This window comes from Alligator mississippiensis, chromosome 7 (genome assembly GCF_030867095.1).
Source record: "Alligator mississippiensis isolate rAllMis1 chromosome 7, rAllMis1, whole genome shotgun sequence".
NCBI lineage: Eukaryota > Metazoa > Chordata > Crocodylia > Alligatoridae > Alligator > Alligator mississippiensis.
The window spans coordinates 64394758-64414974 of NC_081830.1; the positions used below are offsets into that span (position 1 = coordinate 64394758).

Consider the following 20217-nt stretch of genomic DNA (forward strand, 5'->3'; position numbering starts at 1 on the left):
CCAGTTCAGTGGTTCTCAACCTTTGGCACCTTATGTCCCACCAACCTTTTGTCAAAAAACCCTGGTCATACCATGACAAAAACGAGACCCCACTGTTTGACATATCCATTCATTCATCTATTTGACGTACAAACAACTTTGATTTTTTCTAATTGGGAAATTAGTTGAACTCCCACCTACACAACCTTCGTGTCCCACTAGTTGAGAAACACTGGACTAGTGTACCTGCTTAGGAGTATGTAAAGAAAGTTACATTCAGTAAGTTACAGTGTAGCTTATTCCAATTCCAACAAAAGAAAAAATAATGGAAGGAAAAAAGGCTGTAAATGTGTTCACAAACACTTTATATTCCATGATTCACCTAGCTGGAAACTGAAATCCTTCATTTGTATAGCTTCTGGGAAAGGTATCAGTCAGGTGGAGTATTGCAATGTGTCATACCATTCCTTAAATCTTTCAGTGACACTTTCCAACAAATTTCCACCTATCCAGGAGCTGAAGAACCTCTTCCAAGACTTGAAGACCACTGACCTGGCAACCAATTGCCAAAAGGTCTGTAGGAAACCACAACTGGCTGATCAGACAAATGAGAGATACATTCTCCAGGTGTAATCCAAACCATAGCAGCTCTTCAAAATGTTAAGGATAACTGAGAACATTTTTGAAATGTAAAACAAGAAGGCAGTTTATTTAGATGGCCAACTTAGCCAAATTATGAGCCATATGAGGCATAAAAAGTCAATTTCCAATACGGTCAATTTTCTTTACATTGGTGCCAATGCGATATCAAACCAATGTACCTCTAATTATTAATATAGTAAAATGAATACAGAAAATCATCTGTAATCACTGCGGGAGCACTGTGCATACATTTATTCAAACAAGGTAGTTCCTTTTAATGGTATATTTATCTGATGATCATATGAGTATCCATCTACATGAAATTAGTAATATAGCTCCTTGCAATAACAGAGTTAACTGCAAGTGTCATATATACTTTGCACACATATTCATGATTTTACAGCTGCCTGACAGCACCCTTTAAACATAAAATGCTGGAGCTACAGCAGCTATCCCTAAAGAAAGAAATAGTTAAAAAAAAAGATGTGAAGACTGCTTAGCATAACAGAGTGTGACAGTGCATCCAGCAGCAGGTGAGGTTTCATTTCCAGCGAGTCACGATTTTAGATTCAGATTATTATTGTTGTTATTGTTATTAATAAAATAATAATGTCATCAGATTAATCTTATTTTGCAGGAAGAAGTAAAGCTCTATTGAAGGGTGAGTGAAAGCATCCAGATGTAGATCAGACTGCTTTTAAAAAGCTACCAATATATATATATAATAAATACAATTGATGAAAGTCTTCACTTTCATTTAATTTTTATGTGCAATTCTGAGTTGGATGTCTGGCACCGTTTCAATTCCATATTTTTCATAATACTGACATATGGTCATATTTTGAGAATTCTATCTTTGTTAAAAATCAAATAAAAGCTTTTGCTGAGCTGTCACTCTCATGTATGACAGAGGCATTGGGTCTTTTGTAAAATCCATTAGGTTCTCTCATTTATCATGGAAAAAAGTTACTTTAGTTTTAAAAGGGACATGGAAACCTTTGAAGAAAAATCAGGTCTCCAGTACTAGACCATTTACAGCCAGACAAAGGAACTCCTGCCATTATGGACTCCATGCTTTTTAGGAGCTGATTTGCAATTTTTCCAAGGAACTGAGTTGTAGAGTTAAGAACAAGTATATTTGATTATATATGGATTTGTAATTTATTTTCCACGGAGCTGTTGTTTTTTGTTGCCTCCCCTCCCCCCCAGCTCTCTGCAATTTTAAATCGCATTACTTAAGATGAGGCACTGGTATTATGAAGCTTGATTGTGATAGAGCTTTCTCCACATTTAGTATTCTCCTTTGGCCTACAGCCTGTCAAGTTTTTAAGAAATTTGTAAATACAAATGAATTATTTATTATTGTGTTGAAAGATTTGTTGCTTTTATTGTGTACTTGTTATTGTCAAAACATTGTGTTGTGGTAACGGTATATTTGTAATGGATATCAGGGGGGAGAGTTTAATAAATTCTCTTTATGCAAGGGTAGAGATACTAATTTAAAAAGTGAAGCAATTTACACCTGAATAAAATAAGACTAAGCTACTGCAGTTTATCTTCCAATGAGAGCAGTGGATGCAAAGTCTACAACTTCCCCATTTATCATCTCAAGACACTGACAGATGAACAAACTATATTAAAGGGGGAAAGTTGCAATATCCAATACATTTTTTTGCCTAATGGCAACTTTCCAAAAAATACCATCTAGATGTGTTAGATTAAAGTGAGTGCTAATCCTTATATCAAATAGAGGAAAAACATACACTTGATCTTAACCTGGAAGAGACAGAGAAACAGTAGGATTTGTAGTCAAACAAATTTTAAATAGAAAAAGATGTGTTACTGATTCACATTTTTTCAGGGTAAAGCTAGGAATTCCTTAACTATAATACCAGATGATATTCTAAATCATAAATAAAACAAGCATATTATAGCTTATGTGCACATACTTGGAAGTATTCAAAACATGAAACACTAGAAATAGCTGCAGCTTTAACAAAAAAACCCCAAACAAACAAAACCCTTTAAAGTACCATTAAGTACATACATTTTTAAGTAAATCAGAATAAAATTAAAACGTCAAAGTTTTAAACTCATCCTGATTTTTTTAAAGTCTATAGTAAATACTTCCCTTATTCTGAAGTTTTACTCAAACTGATCACTGGGCATAAAAGAAAAACAAGAGATGTAATGATTTGGATGAAGGGAGAGCAGATTAAGTTTTAAATAGTGAATCTTCACGCTGTACAATGTTAACCGTTTTGTCAAGAAGTTTGGTTTCTAACTGACTGAAGGAAGCTTCAGTTGCAACCATGCAGCATTTTTACTGTTTTTGACAACACTGACTACTAGCATCTATTTCCTCCCCAAAAATCCACAGGCAGCAGGAACTTGACAGTTTATATATAATAAAGCAGTACTTTTTGCAGTGCATTCTGAACATTATTCACCTTTTACATCAAAGTTAGTTCCAAAGAAGTACGGACAAGAAATAAACATACACCAATAGTTGCTTACAGCATACACTGTCTTGTATTTAAAAAGAGACATTAAACACTGGATACCGTGCACATATAGACATTACAAACTACTGAAATTAACTGTTTTTTAATAAGGTGAAATTACTACGTTGCCCTAAAAAGTCTCAAGTCTAGCTAGATAAATGCTATAAAATTAAAAAGAAAAACTGGCAAAATGTCATCTCTTTCTAACAAGAAAGAAAGTGTCAACTATAACGTTCATTCTGAAATCGAGGAGCAAAGTTTCTGGCACTTTCATTCTCTTGTGTTGTGATTAAGTCTATAATGGCTGTCAGGACTGCTGTGTCCCTGGATTTAGTGTCATTCCAGTCCACAGGGTGCGGGTTTTCAATTTTCTCTTGGAGAAGGTCATCTAGTTCACTTCTTAAATTCTGCGAATAAAACAAAGGGGTTTTTTTGGAGTAAAGACGACAGCCAACCTAGAATGCTGCAAACAATTTAATGTTATAACACAAAGGTAAGATTACTTAGACCATCAGTTTTTCCAAAAATAATCATCATATCCTTGATAATTCTTTACCTCAAACATTTCAACACTTCCATTTGTAGTAGATGTGAAGTTAACATGGCTTCCTTATGTCTGGCAAAAAATTATACCAGAATGGGTCAGTAGACAAACAAGTTGAATACAACCATTGATCGTATTGCTGCTTTCATCAGAAATCCCCGAATAAAAATGGTCATGCTGAATTTTAATGTCTGGACAAAAAAATGCTATTGACTTTAAATACTCTTTGAAGTCTTGCACTCAAATTATTTATTTCTGAAATGCATGGAAATAAGACTAAAGGCATGTCTCAAGGACCAGGACTTACTACTTCCCGCTCAGAACATGTGCCATAAGTAAACAAATAAATTAATAAAATCATTGCTAGTCTTAGAATTATTAACATTTGAAAGATCTATAAATCATGAATCAGATTCAATGAACCATAATTCCAGCTAAAAGCCTTAAAACTATTTGAAAACAGATGAATAGATTAAGGCCAGTTTTCTAGCACAGGACTTCCCTGAATTCTTGCTTAGATTCCAATATCTGTGGTTGAGCTACGGTACATCTTTTAGAGAAAGATCCCATTTTGATTTAGAAAATCCTTGTTATTGTTCCAATGCTTCATTTACACTCAATTTTTTTCTAAGAATTTTTCTACATTACATTTCCAGATATTTAATTTTATTGGACCTTTCCCTGATAAGAAACCCAATAACAAAACGTGTTTTCACCATGTAGATAACTACTGACTGATCAAGTCACTTCATAACTTCCTCTTTCATAGGGAAGTTTCTCACAATAAGGCAGACCTTTAAATCCTTTACTTATTCTTTTTATGTACCCTCTCTAACTCTACCTCCCCACGCCCACACCTCAAACTTCTTTAAATTTTGAATGCACTATTTCACTTTTGCATAATTACATATCAGTGAAATCAGGTAACACATCTTCCTACTTGTACATGATAGTACAAGTATACCATACTCTTTTTGCCATAAAACGAATCTCATTAGCCCTTTTGCTCTGTTATACTAAGAGCTGATGTAAAAGATTATTTGTCAAAACCCCCACTATTTTTCCTAGAGTCAATGCTTCTTAAGATAGAGTACCCCATCATGTGAATGTCCTGCATTCTTTGATTCCAGATGTCTAAATGCTATAGAACATTTTTTGCCCAGATTACCAGACAACCTGGACCAGTGGTTCTCAATCATTTTGGAATGGAGACAACACCCCTCATAAAATGCTAGCTCTTTGTTTTCACTTGTTTTTTTGATTATGGAAAAATAATACCACAGTTTTTCTGCTGCAAAGAACTCAGACTAGAACAGGTCACAATATTTTTTAACACTATGAATTCCTATTTGAAATCTCTGGGTTTAACCTGCGAGTCATGTCTACACACCTAAAAGTGCTAACAATTACATGGCAAATCTGGATCACCCTTGAAAGAAATCAAGACACCTCAGAGTGCTGCGTGTGACATCTGGTTGAGAATCACTGACCTAGACCATTCTGTATCTGTGATTTTTACTACTACTGGAATTTAATACATGTGCAAATTTGCAATTACAATTGTTTTCTTCCAGAACATCAATACAATTATTAAATAGCACACGGCCAAGATTCCTATTGCACACCACAATTTATTTATGAAACACAAACGATTATCCATAGCAATACTCCAAAATATGCCAATTATCACCTTGACTAGTTGGGCTATCCTTGCAGGAGACTGAAAGACAATCCATTCATCCACAGCAATAGTATCCTGATCGTTATCCTTCTGAATGGAAATATCTCCTCCAAAGAACAAGAGACAGTATGGAGAGACTTCTGTACAATCATAGAGGTAAATCTGCAACAAGCCAAAAGTATGTAGCGACACTAAGAAGCAAATTAATCCACCCAAAATGACAGTGCTATATCACTAATACAAGTCAAAGAACACTAGAGATCATGTCTTCAGAATCATTTCTGAATCAATAAAATAGTAATTATATGACTTAGAAAATATATATAATATCTTCATTTGAACTGTTACAGAAGAATAGAAGCCCAGATTGCTAACAGTTTTCCTTGGCAAAAAGTTCTGAAGTCAAAGCTACAACCTTTTGGAGCAAACTTTTACATTAAGACATTTACCACAAGTCAATTAAAGTAAAGGAATGATCTTGTTAGCAACAATTAGTATATTATTACAGTTATCTCAACCTATTAGTATGAAATGAATTATTATAACTGTAGTCACCAAGGAACTAAATCTGAAGAGCCACAAAGTTCAAGGGAGGACAAAAAAGGGCATACTATAAAGCAATTTCTATCTGGACAAGACAGGTGCTTATACGTTCCTCCTATCCTTTAAAGGAAAGAGGGAGCCTAACAAATGCGTATAAAATTAAGAGAGAACTACGAAGAGGGAAAAATATGTATTAAGAAGGGATTGGAAAGTTACAGAAGATAGAGAGAAGCCAAAAGGAATAGGGGGAGCAAAGGAATAAACGGACATCTTGGAAGCTGAGATAGGAGGGTAAAGAAGAAAGTAACAAAGGAAAGAAAAATCACTAAAGTGAAATTTGGAGCAATAAAGTCTATTACCTCCGTGGATTCAGACACATACTTTCTATCAACTCAGAGGTTAACCTACCATTTCAAAAAGTGGTAACTACAGTTAAACAGGCTACTTGGAGTACAGATTAAAATATTAATGCGCAGAATTTCTTTGAAAAGGATTTTACATTTGGCATCAGTCCAGGTAGTCACTCCTTTTACATGTGCACACACTTTGTTTGTTTTTTTTAAAACAACATGTTCAGTAAGACACAAAGTAAGCTGAGATGCTATGCTGATGAGTAGTTATAATAAAGTGTTACAATCATTACAAAACGCAGTAGTGCAGGGGTCGGCAACCTCCGGCACACGTCGAGCATGGCATGCGAGACCATTTTCCTTGGCACACGTTGGGACCAGGGAGGCAGCAACTGTTTGCAGCCTCCCGGCTGCAGCCAGTCCCAGCTCTGGGTAGCTCAGGGGTGGACAAATTACAGCCCATGGGCCAGATCCGGCCCGCGAGGCCATTCTATCCAGCCCGCAGGGCCCATAAAAAAATTTAGAAAATTAGTATTTATCAGTCTTTGGTTCCTGTCAAAAGTGACAGGAGCAAGAGGCACTAGGACCTAGGGGAAGCCCAGCAGGCTCCAGCAACAGCAGGGCCTGCCTAGCCCTGCCCCCGCCAGCTGGAAGCCTCAGGAGGGGCTTCAGGCCTGGGACCACCTGACTGCACTGTGCTGGAACCTCAGGTAAGAGGGGTGGGGGGCAAGGGAGGGAAGAGGGAAAGAATTTTGGGAAAAGCGGCCCCTCCCCCAACCCATGGCCAGTGCTCTCCCTCCTGCAGCCACTCACAGCCCACGTGGGGCTGTCCTGAGCGCACACAGGCAGCCCCAGGCTGGCTGCGAGCAGCTGCAGAACCGAGCACCGGGCAGGTGAGGGACTGCTTTTTCTGCTCTCAGCACCAGCTTGTAACCCACCTCTGCTGCCAGCCTGGGCCCCACACCAGCTCTGGCTCACCCATCAGGGCTGCGCCACGGCAGCAGCAGGTATGGCACCCCCCGCTTGCTGTGCCGGGCACTGTTTGCTGCTGCTGCCTGCCCAGAGCTCGCACACTTGCCAGCAGAGGCGGCGGTGGCAAACACTGCCTGGTGCGGCAAGTGGGGTGGCCGCAGCAGAGGCAAGTTACTCAAGCTGGTGCTGAGTGCTGGAAAAAGAGGCCCCTTGCCCACCCCATGCGTGGTGCTCTGTGCTGCAGCTGCTCATAGCCCGCATAGGGCAGCCTGTGTCTGCTCAGGACAGCCCTGCGTGGGCTGCAAGCGGCTGCAGAAGGGAACGCCGGCCACAGGGTGGGGTAGGGGCTGCTTTTCCCCATGCTCAGCACCAGCCTGTTCTCTGCTGTGGAGCATGGGGTTGAGGCAGCACACTGCCCCCTGCCTGTACCGCGGGCCTGGAGGGGGTGGCACTGGGAGTGAGTGGGTGCACGGGGCCCACACCGGTGTCCCAGGGCCAGCACCAGCAGGGCCCAGAGGAGGGCTGCAGGAGTACAGGGGTCCCAGCTGGCAGGAGCTCTATGGAACCAAGCCAGCTCCCCCCCTCTCTCTGCTGGTGCAGCCCAGCCTAGCTCCACAGACCCCTGTCAGACTGTGCTCTGCTCTGGGCCCAAGACACTGGGACATTGGTCCCAACATGGTGACCAGAGGGCAGGGCTACCTGTGTGGCCCTCAACAGCTTGCCAAAACTGGGTAAGCAGCTCTCCACCCAAAATGCCCGCCCCTGGGGTAACTGCTGCCAGCCGGGAGCCCGGGCTGCTCCCAGTAGGCAGCTGGGACACTGCAAGCCCTGCTGGAAGCACTCTGGGCTCCATGGCTACCAGCAGGTACCCAGAACCGGGGCCAGCTGCAGCCAGGAGGCTACAAACAGCTGCTGCCTCCCCGGCCCCAATGGGTACAGTGCCAGCACCTGCTGCCCGCCTGGGGCCGGGGCAAGAGGGCAGCAGCTGTTTGTTGCCTCCCAGCTGAAGCCAGCTCCAGTTCTGTGTAGTTGCTGATAGCCACAGAGCCCAGGCTGCTCCCATGGAAGCTCTGCTGCAAGCAGCCCGGGCTCCATGGCAGTCAGCAACTACCCAGAACCTAGTCCAGCTGCAAACATCTGCTGCCTTTCCACCCCAGCCCCAGGCTCCAGAGAGGCAACACATACCACCAGTGCTCCCCACTGTGCTGCCCTCGCCGTTTCTGCAAAGCAGCGTTGGAACCCAGCGCAGCAGGGCGCAGCAGGGGGGTGCAGAAAGCTTCTTGCTCCAAGCTCCCTGCTGCCCTGCCACACTTTCCCTGCAGGCAGGGGCAGCAGCAAGGGGCACAACCCTGCACTGCTGCCCACGCTGCTCCCATGCACACAGAGGAACTATGGCAGGGTAGCGGGGAGCTGGGAGCAGGTAGCTTTCTGTGCCCCCCGCTGTGCCCTGCCGCACCAGGTTCCAACGCTGCTTTGCAGAAGCAGCAAGGGCAGCACAGCAGGGGGGCACTGCTGGTATGTACTGCCTCCCTGGAGCCCAGGGCCGGGACGGAGAGGCAGCAGATGTTTGCAGCTGGCCCAGCTTCTGGGTAGCTGCTGACAGCTACGAAGCCCAAGCTGGGGGGCAGAGGCACAAGCAGGGCATCCTTCCATGTACCCCCTGCCCTCATTTTGTTTTTCTGGCATGCCGGCACTCCGACACCGTCCGAGGTAGGCATTGTGGGGGTTTTCGGCACTCTGGTCAAAAAACGTTGCCTACCCCTGCAATACTGATTTGATTTTAACAAAATGACTTTTCATCTTGTTAATATAGTATGCCAACAATTCTCACACCAAATGCAAAATGCTGCTTTTAAGAATTTTCTTTACATGGTGTCAAGTGCACTGACAGGTACAGTAAGGAAACAGAATTGTTCACTTACACTGCTGGTTCTCATCTTCAGATGATAAACGAGCCAGTTATAATGGAACTCAGTTTCTTCCACATTAACAGATTTAGGATGAATGTTAACAGTTCCATCTGGCTTGGTACAAACTTTAACCCTTTAAAAATTAAAAAAAAAATTAAGGCAATAAGATCTTTGAAGTGTCAGAAAAGATAAGTCTGTATTTTAACAAAAAATATAAAGCCTTCTCAAGTTGTGTACTACATACATTTCAATTTTGAAAATAAATGTATAAAAAGTCCCCTTTAAGAAACTATCTGCTTAAAAAAAAAACAAATCCAACCACATGTAAGTGGTTAGGCTGTCATTTGCTCTCAAAATCAGAAAAATACTATTATTTATATTTAGCAACTATTAATTTTGTATAAAAAGCATTTGACATTTTCACCTTTTCCAAAGAGGCACTTATGAGTTTGCTTAGGAACACTTGTACACAAAACAAGCTGCCAAAGAATTAATGGAAAAAGCATATTAAATCAGCTTGAGCTCTCTGCATGGCAACTGTATTAGATATAGAGGACAGAGTTTAAAACAATATATTACTAATACCACTAGTGACCAACCAAGGGGGCTCAAGAAAGAACACCACACCTGCCTTTGTGACCAAATGTGGCTAATTTAAATCCACCTCCTGAAACCTGAGATTCAAAGGGAACAAAGAGGGAAAAACCAACTACAAGACACTCGCAAAGAAGATTTTCCTCCTTCATAGAGCTTGAGGATAGATACTTCAGGATAGCAATTGCAGTTGTGGTTCATAAAACCCTTTTGGCTACTGGTATGTAGAAGGGAATGTTTTGCAAAGTAAGAACCTGGGGCTTTGCAGAGACAGACACAGAGAAACTTGCTTTGGAAGCAGTCCAGAGAATGAATACTGTTTCAGCAGATTTGTAAGAGGAAGCCTTCCTAATACAAGTTCAACTAGCACCACCAGGTGGCAGAAATGCAGGTTGCAGTACTCTATACTGTTGAAAGCACAAGCTACAAAATACATTTCTAGGATTGGTTTAATCAGTGTTCTGACTTTGCAAAATTGTAAAGGTTCATGATTCCCTTCCTTCCCAAGCAAGGAAACAAGACTCAGTTCAGGTTTTCACAGAGGTTACAACATGAGCTGGTATACAGTGGAATCCAAACTAGTCTCTATTTTTCTCTTTTCACTGAGCTAAGCAACTAATAGTTTGCATGTTACTTGCCATATCATTGTTCCTTTGTGCCAAGCATGGGTAATGCTAAGTGCACGATCCATGCAGTTCATATGAGGCAAAGAAATTAAGAAATCATGAACTAAAGACCAGATCTGTTTGGATCTCTTTCTAAATAGTGAGGGGGAAAGGACAAAGCATTAAACATCGAAAGTGACACTGAAGAGAAAAAATAAACAGGACAATCTGACAGTTGCAATTTTCTGTATATGTAATATACTTCCATACAGCATTGCCAGGGAACCTTTAGATGCACTGCCAGGTCTCCAAAACTTAACATTAAAGTGACTTGCCATCTCTCATAGGTTCAAGATTGCTGATTTACATCAAAAAAAACAAACAATAAATTAAGTAACCTATAAGTACAATTAACTGGACAGATTATTACATTTTGCCCCTAAGGTACTTTCAATACCTATAAACTATCTTTGCAGTAAACCTGAATATAAACAAATGGACTTTCACATCAAACCCTTACATTTTTCGCTTCTTGCTAAAGCTTGGCCGGATCTTTGCAACTTTTGGATATAAACCAGCACAGATGACTGCCTTGAGCAACTTCTCATTATCTGTAGAAAACAACAAAGCAAGCAATGCAGTTTTGTAAATAAGGAGTTTAACTTATCTAAAACCCAGCATCTCTTACTGTTTACCTGAGTTGGTATTAGATTTTGGATCTTTGGGGTCTTTACTATTCACAAACCCAGCTGCTAGGAGATGTTCAGCAAATTGCCCTTTCATATTATGCAGCATCTAGGAAGGAATGTCAAGTAATAAGTATTCTTCTGGAATTATACTGTCACAGAGTTTCCCCTAAAAACAATGCTTCCTAACATGACACACTTAAGATATTACCTGGAGTGTATTTGAAGACAGAAAATACTCCCAGCAGTAGTCTTTTTCATTTCGGAAGCCACGCCGCCGAGCCTCTTCCCAGCCCTGGACACAAAAGTATTTTGAACTGTAGTTCTTTAAAGGACAAATTACTCTATTTATTTTATATATACACATGCACACACATATTAATACTACATTTAATTATACATTTAATTCTTTGTATTATAATATTTGTATTTACTTTACACATCCACATCATGCATACAAGCATATGCAAGAGAGCCAAGAATGGCAGAAAGGTTTTTAAAATTTATGTTTAAAAGATCAAGCACAATGCTAGTCCCTAGAATGGGTTCTTTTACTTTTTAGGTACCAGGCAGATAAAGAGAAAAGAGTATGGATTCCAAGCTATTGTACATATTTTGTTTTCTGAGTATATTTTCAGGAATGGAAAATTCTTTAGGACTGCTATCTAACTGTTGCTAATTTACTCTATTTACTATAAGTAACAGTTCCTGATAGCCAGAGCAGACTGATGTAAATGTGTAAGAGGACTTTAAAGTTATGCATTCCCCTAGTTTCCATCTCCACAAGGGTACAGTTAAAGGAAATTTTAAAACTTGTGCAGTCAGACCCAGCCCTTGCAGAGGCCAGGTGAAAAGTCACCGACTTTGAAGGAAGAACAAGCCATAACAAGGTTCTTACTCTTCTACCCAATACAAAAATCACATATTTAGTAGAGCTGTGTGAAATTTAGCTGCCAGTTTTGTTTCAACACTGTTTCAACTTGTTTCAAAGTCAAAATGGAGAAATCGAAACAGATATGGTCGAAACAGCCTCGAAACAAAACAAGGCTGGCGAAACGTTTTGCCATTTCGCCCATAGACTATAATGGGTAAGGCTGAAACAGCCTATAACTTTGTCATTTCTGGCCTGATCTGGATGCAACTTGCACTAATGGTAGCCTCTTCTGAGGGCATGAAGCCTGCCACGTTTCAAGGAGAAAGATGCAGGAGGTTTGGGGAAACTGCACCCCAGAGTCTTGAAAGCAAAACTCGTGTTGTGTACTTGTTAAGATACAACGGGGTAAAGACTGCAGGCCTGCTAGGCGCTGCTGCAGCCACAAAGCCTGCCAGCTATTACGGAGATAGGTGCAAGGTGGTTCTGGGGCCCTGCAACCCTAGCTGCCGACAGGCAAAACTTGTGACATGGGTGCTTGTGCAACTGCTGCCTCTAATCAGGCAGCAGGACTGAAAATCCCGCATCACTTGCCACCACAGACCTGCGGTTAATAACTGACCACAGTATGAACATGAGCCGGTAGTGCAATGCTGTAGCCAGCAGGGCCAACAATACCATGGCATGCATTAATTGATGCAGCTCCAGCAAAACCGCTGCAAAGAAGTGATTCTCCTGCTTTACTCGGCATTGGTGAGACTGCAGCTGGAGTACCGTGTCCGGTTCTGGGCTTCACACTTTAACAAGGACGTGGTAAAGCTTGAGAGAGTCCAGAGAAGGGCTACCCATCTAATCAGAGACTCGCACGGCAAGGCATATGAGGAAAAGCTGAGGGACCTGGGACTCTTCAGCCTGAAAAAGAGAAAGCTGAGGGGGGACTTGGTAGCAGCTTACCGCAACATCAGAAGCGTACACCTAGGGCTCAGTGAATAACTGTTCACCAGGACACCTGAGTGGGAAACTAGGAGCAATGGCCACAAACACCTGGAAAGTTTTTCTAATGTTGAGCCTGAAACAAACTACTTCACAACTAGGGTGTCCAGACTGTGGAATAAGTTCCCTCCAGAGGTGGTGCGATCACCTACCCTGGAAATCTTCAAGAGGAGACTAGACAGTCACTTTCCTGGGGTCACCTGACCCCCAGTTATCTTTCCTGCTTGGTGCAGAGGACTGGATCTGATGATCTTCCAAGGTCCCTTCTGGCCTTACAATCTGAGTGGCTGGAACCTAAGTCTTAGGAGATATGGCTTTGAAACAGTTCTTCCAGAGCAAGCTCGGTCAGGTTTCTTAGCCTCCCTGAGCCTCACCTAATTGTCATAACCCAATGATTTTTAGTGCCTCGGCACATTGGAATTTTCCTGCCACATGGAGCTTTCTTTGCATGGTGGATTTCTCAGCTGCAGAGAGAAATCCCCGGTGCAAAGAGTTCCCACCACACACATGCAAATTTGTACCCCATTATTGGCTGATTCTAAATTATTCCTACGTGGCGGCTAGCAATTGGCTCGCTAGCAGTATAAAAGGTTAGAGCAGTTTCCCCCCAAGTTGGAGGACTCCACATCTATCTCGTGGAAAACTCTGAGCGCGCTGTGGAGCCTAGCAAACTCCGCATGTGTCTTGGAGGAGGACAGAGAGGCCTGATCAGCATTTAGCCACTCCCCGTCATAGTGTAATTTGACGTATCCCCCGTGTGAAGAAGCGCTCGTGGAGTCGTATATCAACGGCCCATCTCGGTTCGGTTCGGAAGAGATCTCACTTGTGTTTGTCTGTCTGCAACTGCAACTCAAGCAAGTTTCCACCCTGCACTGTGACCATCAGCAGTGTAAGTAAAGCTTTCTTTATAAAACCAATATGCCGTCTCGCCTCTCCATCCACCAGCCCGCCTGACATTTGCTTAATTAACCAGCGTTTCCCCTCGGTCGGCTCCACCCGGCCGAGACACTAATCACCTGTAAAATGGAGCAATTACACTTCCCAGTTCACAGGAGTGTTGAGAATAAGTTCATTAAACAACTGTGAGGTACTATGGCAGGCTTCATGGCAGCAACAGGGCCTAGCAGGCCTGCAGTTTTCACCCCCCTCTGCCCCAAGACAGACACAGTTCCATAACAAACTCCCATGACACGAGTTTGCCTGTCAGCAGCTAGAGGTGCAGGGCTCCAGAACCTCTGCACCTATCTCCTTGAAAGCTGGCAGGCTTCATGGACTCAGCAGGGGCTAGCAAGCCTGCAGTTTTGACCTCGCTGTGGCTTAACACATACACATGACATGAGTTTTGCTTTCAAGATTTGGGGTGCAGTTTCCCCAAATCCGCTGCACCTATCTCCTTGAAACTTGGCAGGCTTCATGCCCTCAGAATGCGCAAGAATTCCTGCAAGTTTCATCCAAATCAGGACAGAAATGACAAAAGTTATAGGCTGTTTTGATCTTCCCCGTTATATCCTATGGGCGAAACGTCAAAACAGGGTCAAAACGGTGAAACTGTGTCAGTGGAACGAAACGGAGCAGCTGTTTCAAATCGAAACAAAATTTGAAATGTAATGCTGCCATTTCACACAGCCCTAATATTTAGGCATCTGCAGCATAACTATGAATTTACCCATTCTTCCTTTCCCCTTAATAAAGCAATGGGCAGGAAATGAGGCTACTATTAATCCAGAGACAAAGTTCTGTAACACTTGCAAGGCATTACGTCACAGTAAAGGTCGAGCACAAATGCTTTATAAGTGTACAGAAATCAGCTTTGATTAGGAATCACATAATTAAAAGCTTCTTCAATTTAATTGAACACCTACAACTGCAAAGACTAACGGAATATTAATACTAATGTACCTACTGTGAAAGCATTCACAATGGTTAGGTGGTCACTTTTAGTGTTCTTTGAGAGTTCCTTTCTCCTTGCATCTGCTACTTTCTCTTTGCCCTAAAGGAAAAAAAAAAAAAAAACCACACAAGAAAAAATTAAAACATGCCAAATACTCCCAACACTGAAAAGCTATTGTTCTCCCAACTGTTTTTTTATTTAAATAAAAATAGCTTTAGTGAGCTACTTCAATATTCAGGATAGCAATGACAACACCATAGCGAGAGATTGGCAGAAACAGTTCTACAAATTTTAAGTCAAATTGAAATCAACCCTTATCAAATCTTATTTTAAAAGGTTTAAAATAAACAAAAAGTCTTAGTTTCATCTGCAATATCATCTTAGATAGTTTACCAGTGGAATGACAAAGGGATCCTTGAAGCTGAGACTGGCTGCAATTGTGAGCACAGGATCTAAGCAACAGAATAAAGCTCCAAAGAGAATCATTTTTCCAATATGCGGCTCAACTGGCAATCGTGCCAAATGGACACCTAGTGGAGTCAGTTCCTCTTGTCTATCCAAAGCATTCTGTTAAGAAAAAAAAAGTGCACAGTTCTTACGCAAGGCAGACTTTTTTTTGGAAGCAGATGATGTGATTGGAAGGAAAGCATGACAGCTAAGGTGGCGGCAAACTTGAATTTCTTTAGTGAATTAACTTATGTTCCACATTGAAAGCTAGAATATCTGTACCTTTATTAAACAGCAAATCATTCTTGTAATTAGAATTTAGGATTTATTGCGATTGCTAAAAGATTATTAGACAAAGCACCAATATCAAATAGTATTACTATACCATACTAGATGGAAAGAGTCTAGAACAAAATTTTAAAATAGGTTATGGTACTTTTCCATGTTCTGTTCTCTCAATTTGTTACATTCCTATTTTTCAAGCCCCAAGTCCTTTCCCTCCATTTCAGAGGCAGACTATAGCGATTCCAATGTTGTTAAGCAGGGTGCTCGACCCCCAGCCCAAGAACCAGATCCAGCTTACAGAGCCATATATAATTTAGCCCACAGGACTCTCCTGCGTCCAAAAGTTTGGCAGCAGGCAGACAATGGCAGGTTTAATTGCTGCTTTCCTGCTGCCAAATTTCCAAGCCCATGGCCCTGCCTGGTAGATGGGGCGCACAGGGTAGAACGAGGCTCAATCTCAGCATAAGGTCAGGCTCAGGTGGCAGGGGACCCAGTCAGGGTGCACAGGGCCAGCCAGTAACAGCTACATGGCACAGGGTATGATCGCAAACGTAAACCAGGGGTATAAAGGCATGGGGTCTAATCTCAGCATGCAAGCTGGGCTGAGGCAGAAGAGGACCTGATCCCAGTGCATGGGGCCCAAACTGGCCTGCAGACTAACCCTGTGCCACTCATCCAGCCTGTGGGGCCAGAAGATTGAGCAACACTGCTGTGAAATATAGTCTGGATGTACGGAGAGCCAAAAGAATCTGAGCCAATTCAATAATCCAAACTTGTACTAGCCAGACCTGAATTATCTTAAGATAACTTAGCAAGATGACTCTATATTGAGCAAATGAATCGTTTTGTTCTGGAACAGAAGATGCTTACCAGTTCCATTAGGTGGTTTATGGACAACATTACAGCATCATGAGATGGTGGATCCATTAATTTGCTTAGAAAATGAGCAATTCCCCCAAGCTTTAAAATCTGGAAGAAAAAATGCAAGGTCCAAGAAATATGACTCGAAAAGTGAATATTTTTATGTTACTGTGAACATTTGCAGACCACCAACGTGCTACTCACTAATTACAAAACCGTGAGTAAGTAAGAACTTGTAAGTTTCAATTTCACTAGGAATATACTCAGATTTATTCCCCCTTCCCCACAGAAAAAGCACTAAGTTATAATAAAACAGGCACTAGCAACATTATTTATATTTAGGGATCCATTCCTCATCCAAATTGCATGTCTGGAACTTGTGTTGATTAAGTCGTGAACTGAACAGCTTTTATTTAAGATCCATGAACTGTTCATTGTCACACACACTTCACTGCAAACTGCCAAGTATGGAGATGGAAGAGAAAAAAACAAAACAAAAACAACCCCCCCCCCCCCAAAAAAAACAAAACACATTAACAGTAATGACAGAAGGGGCTAAGCCAGCAAATCCTGCAACCCATAGTCCTTTTCTGTCTGTTGCATCAATTTTGTTCTGTAAGCCCCTTCCCCCCCACAACATGCTATATGTAATCACACAATTACCAGGTTAATCGTGCAATTAATTTAAATTAGCTACATGCACAAATTAAATATGGTGCCATAAAAAGGTCTGACTAGCTATAAAGTTACACATTTTCCAGCAATAAATTTATAGCCAATTGCTAACCAGATATAAAATTTACACATGTAGCAGGGTCTAGCCCAGTAGCTGGGAGCCCCGTCAGTTCACTGGACTTCCACCACAGGGGTACACCAGGGACTGGGCATTATACAGCTGAAGGCAGTGCATAGCAGCTGCAGACTGGGTCATGGCAGCACCTTGCTATGATGTCTCAGTCACAGCATGCTAAGGCACAACAGGATCTAATGTGAGATCTCACAATCATACCTCCTGCCAGGCATATATGGCATGGTAGGAAGTATGATTATATGGATTGCACCTTAGATCCCTCTCATGCCTTTACCTGCATGATTAGAGAGGCCCTTAATTCTAATAAACATTAAAAGAAAAGAAATTGGGGGGCGGGGGAGAAGTAGTTCTCTGACTGATGTATTTCAGAGTCTGGTTTTTATTGTTTTTTAACCAACCATTTGGGAAACAATTTTTTCTGGTCTTTACCCTCTATCATACCTCAAAGAAACAACTGAAACAGCTTTTTTCAAATCAGCTGGACTCTGCTATGCCAGGCAAAGGACAGCCTCAGGCTCAGAGTTATTTAACTTCTTTAGTATACAAGTGGCAAATTCTTTACCCTTGCATTCAGAAAAAAAATTCTAAAACATAGTGCCATTCACAACAACTCACCCATCTAACAGATATTCACCTTGATTTGTAGACAGAGTTCTTCCAAAGGCGTCCTCAGGATTTCTGGTAACTGATAATCATCTAGAAGACTGGCACGTAGACCATTGTATAGATGAAAACAGTGACCAGGCTGGACTCTGTAACATATTTGATCTGTATGAATGTTTTTTTCCCTCCATCTTAACCTAGCTGGAAACAGTGTCTAAAATGGTATTACAAAACACATTTCAAGGACCTATAATTAAGGGCTATTTAGACAGGTAAAAGCAATTGCAAAATTTCAGATCTGAGATGACAGGAGCAACACTGAAAACATCCCACAATGGTGATAAGATTAATGAAGAAGCAGTGACAATAAGGGGAGCACAGACCAGATCTGTGGGCTACAACGATATACTGCAAAATTACACTGCTTTTAAGAAAAATTTGGTTCCACAGTTCATCCTCATTTAATGAGATGTCAATATGAAAAAAAAAAAAAACCCTACTAAAACAAGTGGATGCAAGACAATGCCTAACTAATTGTATTTTATTGTAAAGGAAAAACATCTTTAGAGGCTGTCAAAAGTAAATCAGGTTCCTAAAACTTAACACAGTCATTCTTTCAGTAAAACAGAGACAGTTATGCCAAATCATGCTTTAAAATGTTCTAATATTCACTGACTGAACATCAGGGTTCTCAACTCGAGTGCAAAAGCACACCACTGGATTCCCTTTTAGAGATTACTGAAATGAGAATTTTTCTATTAGCCATCTGTCTTACCTTCCTGCTCGGCCTTTCCTTTGCTTGGCATTAGCATCACTAACCCACTCAGCAGCCAGGGTGCTAATGTTGTTCTGCGTGTCAAAATGAGTTTCTTTTATTTTTCCTCCATCAATAACAAACACAACATCATCTATGGTAATGCTGTCAAAAATAAAAGAAGTTTTCATTTGTCACATCTTTGACATATGAACAGAAGTACCCATTCTACAGAGACCAACTAATACTTCATCTCTACATAAAGAAATTAATTACAAGTTATACTAGTTTCAAGAACTGCATACAATTATCAAGGTTATTAGTGCTATTTTAAGTGGTCTAGCTATAAAACAAAAGATGTGTACTTGCTACATATAAAAGAGAATTGAGCAGCAATTCTGCACACATTTTAAAAACCTTCATTTTGTACTCTTTTAAACTACAAGAAAGACAGCTCTTGTTCTACTGTAGCAGCTCTCCAGCAAACACTTAGTACCTATAAATCAAGTATTATATTAAGCACCGATAGATTTAACATTGCCAACAAAAAAAAAAACAAAAACAAAAACAACCCCCCCCACAAAAATCCAACCAAACAACACCACCACCACCACCCTGTAGTGGTATGTGTGGGAGGCTTGTCACTTTAATTTTTATTTTTTTTTGGGGGGGGGGGGGGGGGGGTTTGGACACAAAATGCAGCATGATCATTGTTCATAACTAAGCTGTGATAAGATGTTTTCAAAATTTTGCTCTAAACTCATCCCGATGTTTACACAAACCTTTTAAGGATAACTCGGTGCTCTAGCAGGAATCAGAACCAGAATAACCTGGCACGAGTTACCCTCCCCATTATACGACAGGAAAATCTACTTCCTAGTTTTAAAGAACTTTTTAAAATTATGGACAGAAGTTTAGAAAGTTCAAACATGGCAACAAGGGATTATCATGAACAAGAATAGTTTACACAAAAAGTTGGACTATAATATTTGCACAAGTAAAAGCATACTTTTACCATCAGCTCTTCCAACTCAGTCTACATCTTAGTCAACTGTTTCTCCATGAGTTACAAACCGCAAATAAAAACCCTGGGGTGGAATGTTAAATTGTTTATCAACATAACTGTTTAAGGAAAAGTCTGAGTCACTTTTCTCGGCCTTGCAGTAGTAAGTTAATAAAAGACGGGTTGAAAAAAAAGCTTGCCAGAAAAACAAGCAACTCAGATGCTTCAAAACGCAACAGATTTGAAACATTATGACAATTCCATACTCTGAACTGTTTCCTTGAAATCTGCTTAGAAGATTGATTGAACCTAAGAACATTTATGAAGAGAAATTTATTTTTAGCATTATAAACCAATAGTAAAAAATAGCAAAATACATTTCCCATATTATTTAACAGATTTATACTTCTAATTTTATAAATCAAAATGTATGCTGCTTGCATTAAGTTGAAGTCTGGTCACCCCTGGTACATGTAATATTTTACCTGGTCTCTGCTATGTTGGTTGCAATTACAATTTTCCGTACTCCAGGAGGGGTCTTTTTAAAAACCTGTAAATACAGAGTCTATTAATTCCTATTTAAGCATTTGCCAATAACGAAGGATAGTCAATCAGTTGTTTTCCAGATATGAACAAATGTACACACTAGTGCTATGCAAAGCTTTGGTCGTTAAGTCGATTTGGAGGA

The 20217-nt window shown here is 41.0% G+C and overlaps 1 protein-coding gene across 1 annotated transcript in view; it reads right to left on the reverse strand.

The window, feature by feature from the left end:
* Positions 1–846: 846 nt before the first annotated feature.
* The window catches only part of DHX36 (DEAH-box helicase 36), a 39875-nt gene continuing 20504 nt past the window's right edge, over positions 847–20217 (reverse strand). The window contains exons 14-25 of the mRNA XM_006263879.4: positions 20015–20079; positions 18548–18691; positions 17804–17921; positions 16368–16466; positions 15159–15332; positions 14778–14864; positions 11222–11305; positions 11020–11119; positions 10845–10935; positions 9138–9258; positions 5360–5512; positions 847–3532 (exon numbers count right to left, since the gene is read on the reverse strand). Coding sequence (XP_006263941.1) covers positions 3347–3532; positions 5360–5512; positions 9138–9258; positions 10845–10935; positions 11020–11119; positions 11222–11305; positions 14778–14864; positions 15159–15332; positions 16368–16466; positions 17804–17921; positions 18548–18691; positions 20015–20079 — 1422 coding nt within the window. The 3' untranslated portion in view covers positions 847–3346. The remainder of the gene's footprint in view (positions 3533–5359; positions 5513–9137; positions 9259–10844; positions 10936–11019; positions 11120–11221; positions 11306–14777; positions 14865–15158; positions 15333–16367; positions 16467–17803; positions 17922–18547; positions 18692–20014; positions 20080–20217) is intronic.